The sequence below is a fragment of the Narcine bancroftii genome, chromosome 4 (assembly GCF_036971445.1).
Source record: "Narcine bancroftii isolate sNarBan1 chromosome 4, sNarBan1.hap1, whole genome shotgun sequence".
Classification (NCBI taxonomy): domain Eukaryota; kingdom Metazoa; phylum Chordata; class Chondrichthyes; order Torpediniformes; family Narcinidae; genus Narcine; species Narcine bancroftii.
The window spans coordinates 273,483,577-273,502,156 of NC_091472.1; the positions used below are offsets into that span (position 1 = coordinate 273,483,577).

The 18,580-nt window shown below is 36.6% G+C and overlaps 1 protein-coding gene and 1 long non-coding RNA gene across 23 annotated transcripts in view; one reads left to right on the top strand and one right to left on the bottom strand.

Moving 5' to 3' along the window:
- arhgap15 (Rho GTPase activating protein 15) overlaps positions 1 to 18,580 on the bottom strand; it is an 826,317-nt gene that overhangs the window by 221,085 nt on the left and 586,652 nt on the right. For all 22 annotated transcript variants that reach the window (XR_011356680.1, XM_069935033.1, XM_069935042.1 and 19 more), the window contains one exon: positions 79 to 156. Coding sequence is in view for 21 of the 22 variants with exons in the window: in XM_069935033.1 (XP_069791134.1) it covers positions 79 to 156 (78 nt within the window). In the remaining variant the exon portion in view is untranslated. The remainder of the gene's footprint in view (positions 1 to 78; positions 157 to 18,580) is intronic.
- LOC138761982 (uncharacterized) overlaps positions 1 to 18,580 on the top strand; it is a 45,477-nt gene that overhangs the window by 9,413 nt on the left and 17,484 nt on the right. The gene's annotated exons all lie outside the window — the stretch shown is intronic.

Consider the following 18,580-nt stretch of genomic DNA (forward strand, 5'->3'; position numbering starts at 1 on the left):
AAATCCACAAGCTATTGCATTTCAATTTAGACAGGTTGATGAGAATAAAGTTGCACGTATACATTAGGCACCACTCACCATGGTCCACTACAAATCGTAATTTCTGTATCGTAGCCAGATTGCCGCTCACTCTGTAAATGCCATCAGCATCCAAACCTGACAAAACAAACATTAATCTGTGATTAAATTAAAATTGTACAATATTTTCCCTCCATGCTCCTTGAACTTATGGCCTTATTAAAGCAATTATGTCTGCCCAAACTTGGTAACTGTCAGTGCACATACATTTATGGCTGTTTGGTCATCTGTAAATGCATATCTCACAGTCTGTTTATACTAAATCAGTTTCATACTGTTAATTTTATCTTACTAAAGTCTTTGGGTTATAAAGAATAGGTCCATAATTAAGCACCACAATGATAAACTCAAACTTTATTTAAAGCAGGACCTTTTAAAATAAAAACTACATTAATAAAGATTCTTTCAGATTCCACATGTCACATGGATGGCACAGACTTCCAATATTCTTCTATCCCCAGATGCCCATGATGGTGGATGCTAGAACTTCAAGTTTCACTCAGAACCCTGAGGGTCCTGACCTAAACTATTGACTGACTGTTTCCTCCATGGATGCTACCTGAATCTGCTGAGTCCCTTAGCTTCTCTTTATTCACTCAGGATTCCAGCATTTGCAGTTTTTGTATCTTTTGCTGAATTTGCTCTCACTCTGTAAGTAGTAAAAATTCTAACTTAATTTTGTAGGTTTTTGTGGACATCTGAGTATATCAGATCTCTTTAGTCAAATCAAGTCGTTTTTTTTTGTTATCTGATTGTACAAGCGCAACCCAACAAAACAGCGCTCGTCAGTCCTCAGAGCAAAACATGCAGATACGTGACCAGAAGTTACACATACAGACAAATAATACATATGCAGGACAAACATTATATTTTTAAAAATAAATAAATAAACACACATTGTTTTGTATAAATGAGAGTCTTGGGTGGTTAGTATGAGCAGATCCTTTAATTTGGTTAAATAAGCTAAAAAAAAATAATGTTTTTTTATACCTTTTATAACATTATACACATATGCATCAGAATGTTATCTAGCAGCAACGTCTGCTGATGTTGTCAAACATGAAGAGAGAGCTAATTCATTGATCTGACTGTATGGTACAGCTAGCAGTTATGACTGAAAATAAAGTTCAAAGAAGAATTTTTTTCAATGCAAAATTCTAATTTTTCTAAAGACTTAGAAGAGATTTCCTGAAATTGAAACCAGAAAGTATGGAGTTTGGAAATAATCTGGGTGATTTTGTTGAACTGGAAATGGTCTGTAGTCATTCCCAAGCTTTTGTCTATACTGTAGTGGCTTTTCTCTTCTCAGCAGAAGTGTCTGTGGTTCTCCCTATTTCTAATAATCCATCTGAAATTACAGTCACAGCATGAAGATTGGAATGCCTGTTCCCACACCACCTTTAATGTACTCGATTATTGCATCTTAAATGTTTGAATCAATCTAACATTACTGACATTTGATCAAGGAATTTATAGAATAAACATTAAAATGAAAACTTGAAGTTCCCATTATCATTGATTAGATAAAGATCTATAATTTAGAATCATCCGATTCTTGTGGATTCAGTTGGAGTAATTAATTACAATCACAAAGCAGGTAATTGTTATCTCTTCATTGGCAATGCTCCAATGAAAAGAATCTGTTATGGGTCCAAACTACAGTCTATCTGATGAAATGTCACTCTAATCATTTTGTACAATGAAGCAGCAGATTGAAAGTACTCGTTTTAATGACAGATTGCTAACTTCATTTTATTCTGGAAAAAATGGTCCAATGTTTTGCACATGATTTTGTTTGGAACGAAGAGGTGGCAAAGAGCTTTCTTGATTGAAACAATTTGGTGTAGAGTCTTAGGTGTAAAAAAGCGTGGGGCCTAAGAGATGACTACACATGCATATCTTGGATCCAAGAATAGTATTTTCCAAGAAGATCTATTGCATAAGAATGTTGGAAAGTCCATTGATCCCAAGTAAGAGTATCAAATCCTGGTGCCAGCCAGCAGTAAAATTAAAAACATATATGCAAGCATCTGTATTAAATGCAAGGAATGAGCACTTTTGATTCCAGATATTTTTATCATTAACTTTGAAACCAGAAAGACACCAAAACATTTAATCAGTTGAAATAAGATCAAAGTACAACTTAATAAAGATGAATTCAAAGAGCAGTAATAATAATCAGACTTTATTTTACGAAACAGACTCATTTTTGGTTCTTTGTTTTGATTTTTGCTGTCCTCAGTTTCTGTTTCCTCAACACGCTGAGACTTTGAGTTCACAGGTCATTTTATTACTACTGTATATTCATTTCACAAATCATACTCAGGAAAGCATTAATTATTTAACACCTTGACTTTAGAATGTAGGTCTATGTTGATTAGTGAGTTAAATGAAGATCTTAAGTGACATAATTTTTTGATATTAGTGCATAAATCTGGAAATTGTGGGCAGCACATGCTGTAAAATTTTTTGAAGTGAAAATGTTGATTTCCTATCAGTGTGGTGAAAGGCAGTTTGTTCACTGCAACAAAAACATTTCTAAAATGTCTCAACAGCCAATTTCTCATTTGATGAATGCAGATTAATAGCCATCCAAAGACTTGCACTGTAGTTTGTGTGTATCCGGATATATCCGGACATAATCAAACCTGCTGCTGCTGAAGAGAGAGCAGATTGGATGCCTCTCCAAATAAGGAGGGAAAATGGGTGGGAATATTGGCAGAAAATTCATCCCTGGGCTGCTATATTATGTCTCCTTACTGCTAATACTGGATTAGTTATGTTTATTGCTAACAATGAATTCAACTTGCCTGCCCATTCAATTACACTAAGTTTGGGAGGATCCAAAGAATCAACTTAAACCAGTGGAAATCTTTGGCTTGGCTTTGCGGACGAAGATTTATGGAGGGGGTAAATGTCCACGTCAGCTGCAGGCTCGTTTGTTGCTGACAAGTCCAATGCGGGACAGGCAGACACGGTTGCAGCGGTTGCAGGGGAAAATTGGTTGGTTGGGGTTGGGTGTTGGGTTTTTCCTATACAATCATATCCACAAGTGTTTCACAAGCTTAATATGATATTAGAACATTTAAAAGTCACGAGAAATCTTTTGTTTCACTAAGTATGCCTCCTGTCTATAAGCTCCATGACAGAAATACTTTGCTGCTTGGAAAGATCTGTCAAACATATAGATAATGGCTTTTGGTTGCCACTGTGCATGTGAAGACTTTGGAAAGCATTCAGACAGTACATAATGATCATGTTTTCAATGTAGCCCTACTGTGTAAGACACATAAATAGTACACAGAGCACAGACAGCATAGGTACAGGCCTTTAGTCCATCATGTCTGTGCTGACCATTAACATAATTGAAACTGCACATCTGCCTGCATGATGTCTATGTTTCTCGATTCTATGACATTTTTATGTGCTTATCCAATTGCATCTCAAATGTTGCTATTCACGCTACTTTCACAATCTCTCCTGGCAGTGTGTTTCAAGCACATACTACACCTTGTGGAAAAAAATTGTCATAAATCTCTTTGAAGCAAGTTGTCATAATGGTCAACAGAGACAGGATTAACCCTATATCTGTGCTGTTTTCTGTGTACTACCAATATTTATGTGTTTTGCACACTATAATGTCCCTCAGCCATTGATGCTGCAGAGTATTCAATACAAAATTTTCCAAATTCTCCTTATAGGTAGTACTTTCCATTTTAGGGAATATCCTCATGAACCTCTTCTTCAACCTTTCCAAAATTGCCACATCCTTCCTTAGATGCCGTTACTGGAACTGTATATGTTCAATGAGGTAAAACAACATGACACCAAAGAAAGCTCCATCCCCTCACTCTCTCCCCCCCCCCCACCCCCCCATCCCAAGGAATAAGCATCAGCTGAGCTGAGGAAGATCCTATCCATGGTGAACCCACACAAAGCAGCAGCACTAGATAACATACCTCGCTGGGTGTTGAATCAGACCAGCTGATTGAGGTCCCAATGGACTTCTTCAATATCCCACTCCAGCACTTCACTTTTTCCCACAGGATTCAAGGCAGCCACCATTATCCTGGAGCCTAAGAGAGCGACAGTGACTAAATGACTACTGTCTGGTGGCACTGGCCTTCACAATCATGAAGTGCTTTGAGTGACTGGTAATCAAAGCACAGTTAGCAATGCCAGTTTACCTATCACCCAACTGATCTGTAGATGATGCAATAGCCCTGACCATTCAATCTGTTCTGAAACACTGAGAGAACGAGGGCTCATATGTCAGCTGTTATCCACTGACTTCAGCTCAGAATTCAACACAATCATACCTCAGAGACTGGTGGATAAACTACCCTTGATAGGACTCGGTACCTCTCTCTGCAACTGGATCCTGGACTTGTTGATTGATAGATCTCTGTCTGTCTGGGTTGGCAGCAAAAACTTAAGCCCAATCACACTGAGCGTTGGCGCACCTCAGGGCATGTGCTCAGCTCCTTACTGCTTACGCTGTTAACTCACGACAGTCCTGCCAAGTTCAGCTCCAACAGAATCAACAAGTTTGCAGATGACGCAATGGTTGTTGGCCTCATCAACAACAATGATGAGTCGGCTTACAGAGAGGAGGTTGATAGGCTTATGCAGTGGTGCAAGAGCAACAACTTGAGTGTCATCATGGCCAAGACAAATGAGATGATTGTGGACTTCAGGAGGATGAAGAACAACTCCCCACTATATATCAATGGCACCATCATAGAGAGGATGGGAAGCACAATGTTCCTTGGCATCCATTTAAAGGACAACCTATCCTGCGCCCACAACTCCTCATTAGTTAGGAAGGCTAACCCTCAACCTCCTTTGGAGGTTGAGGAGGACAAAATGACCAGCATCATCCTTACAGCGCTATACAAGAACAGAATATAGTGTCCTGGCTGGTTGCATTATAACATGGAATGGTAGCTGCAAAGCATTAGATTGGAGTTCAGTATGGAAGGATAGATAAACTTCTGAGAAGATCACTGAGGTGTTTCTTCGATGGACAATATCTACAGAGGGCTCGGAGAAACATCAAGGACCCTTACTCTCCAGTCTGCACTAACTTTGAGACACTACCTTCAAGGAAGAGGTGCAGAGCATATAAATCAGGACTGTCAGGCTGGGAAACAGCTTCTTCCACCAGGCTATGAGAATGTTGAACAATTCGAGAAAGCCATGAATTATATATATCGATTTTGGATCACTATGTGGAGAGATTGCACAAATTTGTGTTTTCTCTGGACTGTGGGAACAGGGACAACCTGATAGAGATGTATAAAATAATGAGACATTGATCAGGTGGATAGTGAGAATCTTTTCCCACAGGCACATGCCCTGAGGTGTGCCAATACTCAGTGTGATTGGGCTTGAGATTTTGCTGCTAACCCAGACAGACAGATATTCCCACAGAATCTTTTTAAACACTAGAGGACATGTGATTAAGGTGAGGGTAGAGGCAGTTTAAGGGAGATGTGCAAGGGAAACAGTTTACACAGAGAGTGGTACGTGCCTGGAATGGACTGTCAGGAATGGTGGTGGAAGCAGGTGCAACAGTAACATTTAAAAGGCTTATCAGATAGACACGGGAATATGAAAGGGTGATGGGATATCAAGTGCAAGCAATAGAGAATTTTAGTTTGATTTGGACATTTGTACAGATTTGTGGGACAATGGGCCTGCTCCTGTGCCGAACATGTACTTGTCCAAAAAAAATTTTGCCCGAGTCCAACACTTTATATTGAGGTATAGTACTGACCATGTAGTGCTTTTAGACATAATGTAGTCATTTCCATCAGTGTACAAATAGATACTCTTCTTTTATCACCAACAAAATGCTGCTTTTAAGCATTATTTCAAGTAAACTGATGATCAACTCTTTCCTTATGCAGTTCTTGTCATAATTTCTTTGGACAGGACTTTTTTTTAAATGATGAGGTTTATCCTATATGGAGTGCTATTTTTATCTACTCTATTTTTCAAATGAATGTTGGATAATGTTAGCATTAGCAGTTAGTGCCATGCTATTGCAGCCCCAGCATCCCTGGCTCGAATATGCCGCTGTCTGTAAGGAATTTGAGCATTCTCCCCGTTATCATGCGCACTTGTCTGGGTGCTCCAGTTTTCTCCCACATTCCAAAAGTGCACAAATTAGTAGGCTAATAGGTCACATGGGTGTAATTGGGTGGCACGGGCTCATGGACCAGAAGGGCCTGATAATGTGCTGCATCTCTAAGTCTCTGAAAAAAAAATCTATCAATCTGCTAATTAAGATTTCAACTGGTCAGGTATGACCTGAACACAGCTGTTCTTAAAATGATGGATAAATATTTAATATATTTTCAATGGTTTAATATTTACTTTTAAAAGGAAGCAACTAAAATGATTATTATCTTGAGCCTGCGTTTTTATTGAATACTATAACAGTGTGGAAAATTTAGCTGTGTTTTCTGGAAAATATACAGAACAAGGTTTGGGAGTTGCAGAACTTACATTTTTCACATAGTTCAATACTTTCTAAGAAGTTTTGACTTAGTCCCTGCACTATTGCTGTTACAGCAAATTACTTAAGGCAAGAAAGCAATAGAATCAGTGGAAGTGAAGACAGCAATGCATCTTTGCAAACAAGCAATGAATTTAAGATTGAAACTGATAGTTTGAAGATAAAAACAGGTCATTTGTTTAATTTCTCATTTGTTGAATTAGATTGGTTCGTACATCTGGGTTCCAGTATATTGAGTCTCATAATAGTTGTAGAAGCTGTGTGGTATGTCCGCATTTTGGACCCTTTTATAGGTAGTGCATGTAGCTCAGGTCTATGTGACTAATGACCCATGCAAATTAGAGAGAAGAGTGAAGTCTTTTCACATTGGATCAATCATTTTAAATCTTATGTGGATTCGATGTAATACTCATATGAAAAGAGCTCATGGTAACAGACACCATTGAATGAATCATCGTTACTTCACATTTAGAACTGTAAACTTTCCTTTTATAGTGGAATTGAATAGCATTCCATTATAGTAAATAAGCAAAGAGTAATGATCATTATGTGAAGGCTAAATTTATGGTTTTAGTTATCATAAGGCTAATCTAACTTGTGATGTATGAACCAATCTAATTCAACAATAAGAAATTCCTGGAATCAATTTGATATTCTCCCTATAATGTGTATTATTTCAGATTGGATCTTGCTGGTTTAGTCCATTCTCAAATGAAAACCAAAATTGCTGGAAGAACTCAGCCAGTCAACCAGCATTTAATCAAAGAGAAACCATTTAATATTATGGGTTGGAAAAGGTAAATCTGAGCAGGCAAAGACCATTGGAGCTGAGTCCAAGGCATATACTTGTTCTCACACAATCAGGTTCATTGTGTGGAGTTAATAGAGGAAGGTTAACTGTATGCCATGTTTAATCTCACAGTGACTTAAGTCAGATATTCCATCCCATAGCACATTAATTAACTCAAAGGTATTTAAAATAAAAGTTAAACTTCAAAGAATTTTAATATTTGAGAGTTTCAGACGTTTAATCGCCAATAGTGATAAGACAGAAAATTGTATGGGACCTGATAAATATTTCTCTTACCTTGAGTAGAAGATTAGAATTTTGTCTTTAGAAAAAAATTGCACAGCTGTCTATTTTAGACCACTGCAAAAGTTGCACTTCAATTGTCAATTTTAAAATATGCAGTTAGTATGTTCTTCAATGGTTTAATGTGACTGGTGCTTGCTCATACAATTTAAGAATGTTATCTTGCATACCAAGCAAAGTCCTTTAGAAACACCACATTTTCATGTGATGAAGAAATGCTTTTGAAAAATTATCTTCTAATTTTGTTGAGTTGAATCAAGGCTCTGCTAATTTGTAAAGTCATGGGCACTAATCTTGTTTGCAATATGTGAAATTGTTTTTAACATTTGAAATATAATTATCCATTTATTTTTTTAAGGCAGAAAATTAATCACACTTAAATTATTGTAGCTACTTAAGCCAACTGTTCTAAACCTTTTCCTATTTGTTATAGAGTTTTATATGTGTGCAATACAGTAATAGGACCTTTATCTCACATTATCAAATTGATCGTTTTTCCCATTTATACCAATCCCAGTTTCCTTACACTTTAGGTACCTGGCTAAATGCATCTTAAAACCAGTCATTGTATCAAACCTCCAAGAGTTTTTTTTTCTGGCAGCAAGTTCTAGATATCAGCTATTCTACAACCACTGAATAAGACTTCCCACTCAAATCCACTTTAAAACTCCTTCTTAACTTAAGCATATGTTCTTTTGTATTTGATATCCCTATTACAGTAAAAAAAAATCTGACTGTTTATCCTATATATGCCTCTTGTAATTTTATACACTTCTATCAGGTCACCTCTTGACCTCCTTTGTTCCAGAAATAAAACAAAACAAACCTATTCTATCTCATCTCTCCTTATAATTTATGTTCTACAATTCAGGCAACATCTTAGTGAATTTCCTCTCCACTCCATTGCAACTATATCTTTCCTAAGGTTTGGTGACCAGAATGGCAAATTGTACTTCAAAATTAGTGTGTCCACTATTTGCAAAATTACACCCAAACATCTCATCTTTTATATTCCATGCCCCAACATATGAGAACAAGGATGATTTATGCCAGGTGTAGGAAATTATGGAATCAGACCCCAAGGTTCAGCTGTTTATCAACATTCCTTAATGCCCTCTCATTTACTGCATATGTCCTACCTCTATTCAATTTCCAAAATTGCATAATTTCACCTGCCGATGCTCCACCCAATTTTCTACCTGATCGATGTCCTGCTGTAGCCATTGATAATCTGACAGTATCCACAACACCACAACCACTCAGGTCAACTGCACACTTATGAATCATACCTCCTACATTCAAATCCAAAACATTAACATATATATGACACAGAACAAGTTCCCCTATGATACACCACTGGTCACACACTTCCAATCAGAAAAGCAACATTCCAACTTTATCCTCTACCTCCTTTTGCAAAGCCAATTTGGGACCTACAAGTACTCATTTTCTGGCTACTCTCTTGTACTTAGATGGCCTAAACTTCATTTTATTGTGTTTCCTTTAGATAAAGCACTTCCTTTTGAGCACAAAATAGTTGCAATAGTCGTAATAAATTGAAGGTAATGCGTCAGAAATAGTAAAAAAAAATTACATAAGTAGCTAGACAGAATAGAAATTTTAATTTTGACCAGAGGAGCTACAACTCAATTCCACGTGTTTCCTTTGTGAATTATTTTCAAAATATCATTCACTTTAATGTTTTAAAATATTGAGCAACTATCTGAAATACAAAAATAAAGCATTGCACAGTTTAATTATCCAAGTTTTTATAAACTGTGGGAGACTAACATTTTTTTTTTCATCTGTAACAAGTATGAATTTTAAAGCATTTCCCAATGAAAATTTTCCACAAACATTTGCAAGTGTCAGAAGTTAAATATATTTTGTTTAATTGGTAACAGAGACCAAAATGATATAAAGAGTTTGCAATATATTTGTATCTCATGAGAGATTTTTAAGCACCATTCTGGATGTACATGGATCAGAAACACGATTCTAAATTCAAACTGAGTATGAGTTGAAGGATTATTCAGTTATGATCCTTTGTTTGTATTGTGTCCAGGATCAAGATGCAAGCTTGCTTTTGATATTTGAAGAGACATATATTGATCAGCTGAGTAGTCCTTTGTGACTGAAGCAAAATTAGGTTTGATGCTTGTGTCTTTTAACCCAGTAATTTTACAAAGTAGACTAGAAAAGTCTGAGAAAAGTCTATTGGGTAAAAATCTTGTACCTAGTGGGATTTGTAGTTAATGAGTGCACCCTGACTCTGGTCAGTAACTGAGACAAAACATAATATTGGTTTGAAGTGTTCCACTGTGTTGTTTGTCACAGCTTAACAGGACCAGCAATCGATAGGAGTAAAGAGTCCAGCTCTTGCATCGGGCACTTTTAGTAATGCAATCAATCACTCTAACCATTTAAATTTTAATTCCCCTTGAGGCCCTTAAACAATGCTACACACATGCATTCCTTTTACTCAGCAATGCCAAATTGGCAAACAAAAAAGCCTCACACTCATATTGCTTATTAGTCCAGGACATTCATGGTGGGAAAATGTTAGAAAGACTATTTTGCTTGTTTGAAAGGCTTCACAAGATGTTTACCTGTGTTTATATCATGACCAAAGAAAGGATAAAGGTAGATACTGATTCTCCAATATTGCCTTGAAGTTCAACTCAAATTATCTTGAGACAAAGAGAAAACTTAGCTTTTATGTACATTGAATTTGAGAGCTTGTTTTAGTAATGCTTGATAACCATTCACAAAAAGACGCCATTTGATAGGATGGAGCTGATGGAGGGAAATAATAATTTGAAATAAGGTGTTTGGAACACAATTCTAATAGGGTTGGTGATACTACATGGAGATCCAGTAGAATAAGTTATCATGTTTTCATTTTACTTCAACAATTTTGGTATTTAACACCCAGCACACCCATAATCTTCTTCAAAACTGCAAGATCCTTCAGTTAGTGCTTAGATATATCAATAATTCATTTTTAATTAAATATGACTGATTGGTTCAATTTCTGAACAACTAATTACATGATTTTAACCATTTAAACCATTGATGGTCAATCTCCATAAAGTTCAAATGACTTTAGACAATATAAAGTGAGGCTATTCTGTTTAAATCAGTGTGTTGGGGAATCTAACAACTTAATTTAATAAAAGATAGTAAATCAGTTTGTGTTTTTAACAAACATCTTAAATTAAATTTGTTTCTGAAAGGATCTGACAGTGAAGGAAAGATAACAGCTCTATAATATTGCAGAAAGTTTCTCAACTTGAGGAATTAAGTAAAAGAATGTTTCATTTCATTCCAATTAGGTTGTTGGATCTTTTGTGAAATGAATCAGAATATTCTAAGTGGAGATAATGTGATAAAACCTCCATATCATCCAAATGGATTTAGTGAGCCTATGTGGCATCCATCTGTGAAAGGGAATTAAGATATAAGAGCCATATAATCTCTGAACTCAACTGCAAACAGTGGAGGCCAAAAACACACAATCTTCCAAGATTTCTTTTTGATTACATATTTTCCAAAATATATAATTTTCTACTCTTTTGTGTTAAATTATGTTGATTAAATTTTTGTGAACGTCCTCCCAAAATGTTAAAATTTCCAAGATCTCCAATTTTCATCCCATCAACATAGACAGATTCAATTTATATCAATGCTTATTTGAAGACTCTGTTTGTAATAGTTGAGGCAGAGTCAATTCTTTCATTTAAGAGGAGGCTGGATATTTACATGGTTAAGAGGGGGTTGGAGGGTTATGGGCGGAGAATAGGCGGAAGGAGCTAGCGGAGTTGTTTGAGTAAACTGGCATGGACTTGTAGGGCCGAGATGGCCTGTTTCCATGCCATAAACTGTTATGTGGTTATGTGGTTAATGGATTAATTACAATATTATAAAACACTAAAAGAGATATGAAATGGGACAAAAATTTGTCACCGACTTCAATGGCATGACTTTGAGAATTGGAGTTCATATTTGTATACATTACTACATTGAAGGCTTATGCTTATGCACAGAATAGAAGTTGAATTTCTACCCAGTTTGCTTTTCCATTTATGGGTCATTATTCATCTGACTGATTTGATAATATGATCAATGAGTATACAGAATAAATTTGATTTATAATGAAAAAAATAGAGAAAATCTGTTTATTTGAATATTCATTATGTTTGTTGTGGAGAACTCATCATGACTTTTCCTGTTGCCACAGAGGCCTTAATATCAATTTCAAACAATAATAACCAATGTCAATATTTTTTGGTCCCTTATTTATGCTGCTGATGTTATTATGAAGACTGTCTCACTGAATTCACTGAACCAAATAATATGGAGGTTTAAAATCAACATATACAAACGAAGAGCCCTAATGATATTCCATATCTACATTTCTGAAATGGTGACTGAGACTTTGCTGAGCATTGTATGAATCAATATCCATTGAAAAGATAATTGACAACTACCTGGACTCATCAATTCTAATTCCTAACTGAACACTTACGATTCACAAAAATATTTTTAAATGTTTCATTGAGACCTATTATTATGATATATTCTATACAATACTGATGAATATTCTTTTAGCCATGTCCATATTCTTGATTAACCCACTATCTTGAAAATGATAAAATTCAACACAAAGTGGATAATTTGGGATCATGGTTTTTTTAAAAACTAATATGTCCTGACAGTGCTCTTCTTAGACCAGTATAAACATTGCTTGCTGCTTTAGTCCCATGTATCACATCCCCCAATCTCCTCCACTTCCAAGTCTGCGGCCATCAACAACCTGACCACACATCACAGCTATGAAAAAGAGAAACTGATATATTTAGCATTTTAACAAGGCCTCAACAATGCCAATCACTATCTGCAGGCCACATTTGAATGACATTGTTCAAACAGATGTGATGTCAAGCTAGACTCCAATTTGGTGATGTGCTGACAAGAAGAGTCATCGTTTTCTAACCCATTTCATACCAGAAAACATTGCAAGCTGAATCCTTCCCTTTAAATTGTCAGGAAATTTAAAGCTGTTAAAATTAATGTGACTGCAGCAGATGATGTCTTTAAAGATTCAATATTATTTTTTGTCATGTAATAAAACAAAAAATGTGTTATTACACAAGATTTCCTTCAATCTACCGTAAGGTAGATAAAGATTTGTTATCAGCAGAAATTGCCCAATGTCCTTTACAGGCAGAGAAAGAGAATCAAAAGAGAGTCCCCCCTAGAGTCACTGAATATCCATGGCTTTGCCTCGAATGATCCCACAGTCTCCACAGCCACACAGCCTTCAGTCCAAACCACCATTTATCTGAGCTCCAAATGCATAGATCTGACACAATCAGGAAGCCTCCAGCACCCTTGGCACCATCTCACATCTTGGTTCCAATATCTGGTACCCCTTCAGCCTGTCTTGATCCAGTCTCCAGCAGTTTGCAGCCGAGCATGAGTCCTTTGACCACAGTCGCAAGCAGCCCCCAACCTGCATGGGTTCCTTGCCTTCACTCACCAACAGCCAGCAGTCTCTTTGTTCTTCAGCCACAGAGCCACTCACTGGTCTGCTGCTGTGATCACTGCCCTGTAGGGTCAGCTTCTCCCCATTTTAAATGAATATATATGTATAATATTCTCAGTCATCCATTTTTGATTTAGGTGGCTTATGTAAATACGATCAATGTATTATTAAAATATGATAGAATTCTAAAGAAAACAATGGTCATCTCTGTTGGTTCCTTTAGCCCTTCACCCCTTTACCAGCAGACAGCGTCAATAAAAATCCTTTATTTTTGTTGATGAAATGTTGTCAACAAGTGATGATCCTCAAGGTTGGTCGTTTTGCAAGAGACAAGCAATACATTTGACAAAATACTATAAAAGTCATTATGGATAACTCTCTTTCTTACCTTTTAATAATGTGATGATTATAGAAATAAAGAAGATAAGTTTGTGAAGAAGATAATTGCTGATTTCTGTTAACCCCAAGTAAATATTCCTCAACTAGTTCTGTAACTTTTTTAAATTAATTCAATCCCACTTCAATTTTTTCTAGAATTTCCACATTTTTTTTAGAACTTGTTCTATTTTTGTCAAAATAGCTCATGTCAAACAAGACTAGATGACTCTCGAAAAGTGTCTACTTATCCCTGCCTAGTAAAAGTCACAATGGTTAAACTCTTTATCTGTAAACTTGATTTGTTACATATCTATAATGTTATTGTTCATCTTCTGGGTCTGGTCCATGGAGGGGGAGGAACCCGCATGTGCAGCGATTGTTATATGTTTTCAAAGAATGTGACAAAATAAAGCAAAAAGCTTTAGGGTTTATATATTTGTGCAAGTGAAGTTTTTTTGGAAAATTTTATTTAAAGGTTATTCAAAGCATAAAACATAAAAAAATTAACAACTACAAAAAAAACCCTTACCCCCCCCCCCCACTTCCCACCTAAACTATCCCATCCCACCTACCCACCTTGGAGATATAAAAAAAATTGGGTGTTTATTGGTTACTGCTTGGTATGCCAACTCTTTGCATCTCATTTATTTAACATCCAAAGCCATATATTCCAAATATAAACTCCACATCTTAACAAAAAAAAAATATTTTGCAAATTATGTTAACTTTTCCAAATACAAACATGATTGCAATTCATTTTGGCATCTTTGTATATTCAATTCCACATAATTTTTCCACATAATAGCTATACATTTTTTGCTATACCTAACCCTAATCGTATAAATGTTAATTGTGGTTTATCCATCCGCAACCCTGTCATTCTTCTTTCTTTGGCTTGGCTTCGCGGACGAAGATTTATGGAGGGGGTAAAAAGTCCACGTCAGCTGCAGGCTCGTTTGTGGCTGACAAGTCCGATGCGGGACAGGCAGACACGATTGCAGCGGTTGCAGGGGAAAATTGGTGGGTTGGGGTTGGGTGTTGGGTTTTTCCTCCTCTGCCTTTTGTCAGTGAGGTAGGCTCTGCGGTCTTCTTCAAAGGAGGTTGCTGCCCGCCAAACTGTGAGGCGCCAAGATGCACGGTTTGAGGCGATATCAGCCCACTGGCGGTGGTCAATGTGGCAGGCACCAAGAGATTTCTTTAGGCAGTCCTTGTACCTTTTCTTTGGTGCACCTCTGTCACGGTGGCCAGTGGAGAGCTCGCCATTTAACACGATCTTGGGAAGGCGATGGTCCTCCATTCTGGAGACGTGACCCATCCAGCGCAGCTGGATCTTCAGCAGCGTGGACTCGATGCTGTCGACCTCTGCCATCTCGAGTACTTCGACGTTAGGGATGTAAGCGCTCCAATGGATGTTGAGGATGGAGCGGAGACAACGCTGGTGGAAGCGTTCTAGGAGCCGTAGGTGGTGCCGGTAGAGGACCCATGATTCGGAGCCGAACAGGAGTGTGGGTATGACAACGGCTCTGTATACGCTTATCTTTGTGAGGTTTTTCAGTTGGTTGTTTTTCCAGACTCTTTTGTGTAGTCTTCCAAAGGCGCTATTTGCCTTGGCGAGTCTGTTGTCTATCTCATTGTCGATCCTTGCATCTGATGAAATGGTGCAGCCGAGATAGGTAAACTGGTTGACCGTTTTGAGTTTTGTGTGCCCGATGGAGATGTGGGGGGGCTGGTAATCATGGTGGGGAGCTGGCTGATGGAGGACCTCAGTTTTCTTCAGGCTGACTTCCAGGCCAAACATTTTGGCAGTTTCCGCAAAGCAGGACGTCAAGCGCTGAAGAGCTGGCTCTGAATGGGCAACTAAAGCGGCATCGTTACAGGCTTAGTTGCCTGTCATTAATGTATTCATATAACCCAATAAACACATCAACAGGTCCAGTTGAAAATCCATTCTAAATAAATCTCTTAAAAGCTTTATAACTTTTTCCCAAAAAGTTTTGACTTTTCTACATACCCAAACAGAATGCAAAAAAGTACCTGTCTGTTCCCCACATCTAGAACACAAATCTGATGAACTAAATCCATATTTCTTTAACTTTTCAGGAATTAAATACAAATGATGTAAAAAAATTATAATCAACCATACTGTATCTCTCATTAAGTAATTTGATAACACTAATCAACACTCATATTTGACCATTCTTCCCAAGGCAAAGAAATAGCCAAGTCTTTCTCCCATTTACCTTGCATTTTACATACATAAACCTTTTCCATCTTTTCTTGCAATAACATATACATTTCCAAAATAAACCCCTTCTTTCCTTTATCATCAATTAACATCTTAAACTTTGTTTGACCTGGTAACGCCAATTCTCGTCCAAAGTTTTCTGATAATAAATCTCGAACCTGATAATAATCAAAAAAAATTTAATGAAATACCAAACTTCTGTCAAATCTATTAATATAAACTTGCCTGCTTCAAAACAGTCCTCCACCAATTTTACATCTTTCTTTTCTCAATCTTTCATATAAGGATTATTTAAAGAAAAATTAATTATTTTATTCTGATATAATGGTGATTTAGCTGAAATTTTACATTTAGATCCTATAATCTGATCTCACTTATACCAAATATCCATTAAATGTCTCAATACTGGCAATTTATACTTTTCCAATAAAAAAGGATTCCATTTATAAATAAATTGGTGTATTTTATTTTCAAAAATCTGATCCAGTTCAATCTTTGCCCACATTGGCGGTTGGTCAATATCAAACAACCTAATAATAAATTTTAGTTGTGCCGCCTCATAATAATTTCGAAAGTATCGTAATTGAAGTCCACCTAATTCATATCTCCATGTTAAATTTTGCCTAGGGACTCTTGACAATTTACCTTTCCATAAAAACCAACAAATTACTTTATTTAATTCCTTAAAAAATATATTCGATACTGCACTTGGAATGGACTGAAAAAGATACTGTATATGAGGATATATTTTCATTTTAATGCAATTAACTTGTCCAATCAACATTAATGGCAAATCTTTCCATCTATGTAAATCAATTTTAATCTTAGTTAACAACAGTATATAATTTAAACTATATAATTTTTGATATTCTTTATCCAGTATGACTCCAAATATTTAATTTTATTAGACCATCTAAATTTATTGAATTGTCTCCAATCTGTATATTGATATTGATAATATCTAACTTTTGTCCCAATTGATTTTATAACCTGAAATCATCCCATATCGATTCAACAAAGTTTGTAACAGTTCAAAAGTATCCTTAGGATGAGATAAATATATCAACACATCATCTGCAAACAGATTAATTTTATACTCTTGTTCACCTATTGTAATTCCCTTAATATTAAAATCTTGTCTATCGCTTGACCCAAAGGTTCTATTACTAGAGCAAATAAAGCTGGTGATGTAGACAAATTAAATGCTGATGAAATCTGTCCATTTGTCATCACCCTAGCAGAAGGATTAGTATATAAATGGGGGCAGGGGCACGGTGAGATGGTGTAGAAACAAAGACGTGGGGATTCACCTCTCCCTGACTGGACTAATTAATTAATGCCCAAATTTTAAAGAATGTAAAAATTTTAAAAGTGTGTCGGATAGAAATTTAATAGTTGAAGTTACAAGAAATGAAGAAAGAGAAAGGCCAAAAGTCAAAAACGTTGATCTTTAAAGTGGTTGAATAAAGTGAAGAAACTGGGCCAACCACGCAGAAGCAGTACCAGGATCAATTTACCATGGATCCAAAGCCTTAGAGGATGTTTCCGGGGAAATCTGAAGAAAGGTTGACCTCTCCGAAGCAGGGATCAGCGCAAGATGGCGCTGACGCATTTGCCCTGGAATTGGGCCCAGGACGTCCGCAGGCACAACGTGGATTGCATGGCTGAGGGTGGTGAGGTGTGCGGGGCTGCATCTGGGCACAAGTGAAGGAGTGTGATTGGCAGCATGCTGGTGCATGAAACAATGTAAAAATAGTTGGACATCCAGAAGATATTGAAGGACCGGACCCCGAAATTTTTTCATAGATTCTAGAAATACTGGGGATTGAATAATTTTCAGATGGTTTAGAATTGGATAGAGCTCATCGAGCATTAAGAAGGAAACCTTTTTCTGGCGCAACCTCCAAGAGTGGTTTTAATTAGTGGTTAAGATGTCAGGATTGGGAGACGATTTTACGTCCTGTGGTACAGAAAGCTGGTAGAAAAGTTTTCTTTTATGCAGATCTAAGTCAGGAGGTTATACAGAGACATAAGGAGTTTAATCCGGCTAAGGCAGTGTTGTGGAAGAAGGGTTATAAATTTGCATTTAGATATCCAGCAGTTTTAAAAGTGTTTTATGGGCAATATCAATTTCAATTTTTTGAGAAAACTCAAGATGCACTAACTTTTGCTAATTCTTTGCCAGATTGTAAGCTGAATCATGATTTGTCAATGAAATCTCCAATGAATATAGTCAAGACTAAGAATGGGAATGGGAATGGGATGAAAATGTTGGAAAGGCACAACTGGTTGAAGTGGTGGAAGATACTCAAGCTTAATCTGGACAATAAGATGATTAACTGTATTTCTTTAGAAGGTCTGGTTGGGGGGGGGGGGGTAGATGACTGCTGAATTCAAAATCATCTGCTGCTGGTTGTATTGACCACATCTGGTCAAACGAGGGGGTACTGCTTTCCAATTTTTTTGGGGGGGTTTGTGTATTTTAAGTTTTGTTTTTGTGTATTGTTAAGTTTGTTTTATATTTATAGATTTAGTAAGGGGATATTTTTAAGGAGCTTTTAATTAGTGTAAAAGTTACCTGTATTGGGTGCCACTCTATATATGAATAACCTAAATTTTGTGGCATTTAACGTTAAAGGGCTTAATCATCCGATAAAACAGAAATGAATACTGGATTATATTAAAAAAATGAAGGTGGATATTATGTTTTTACAG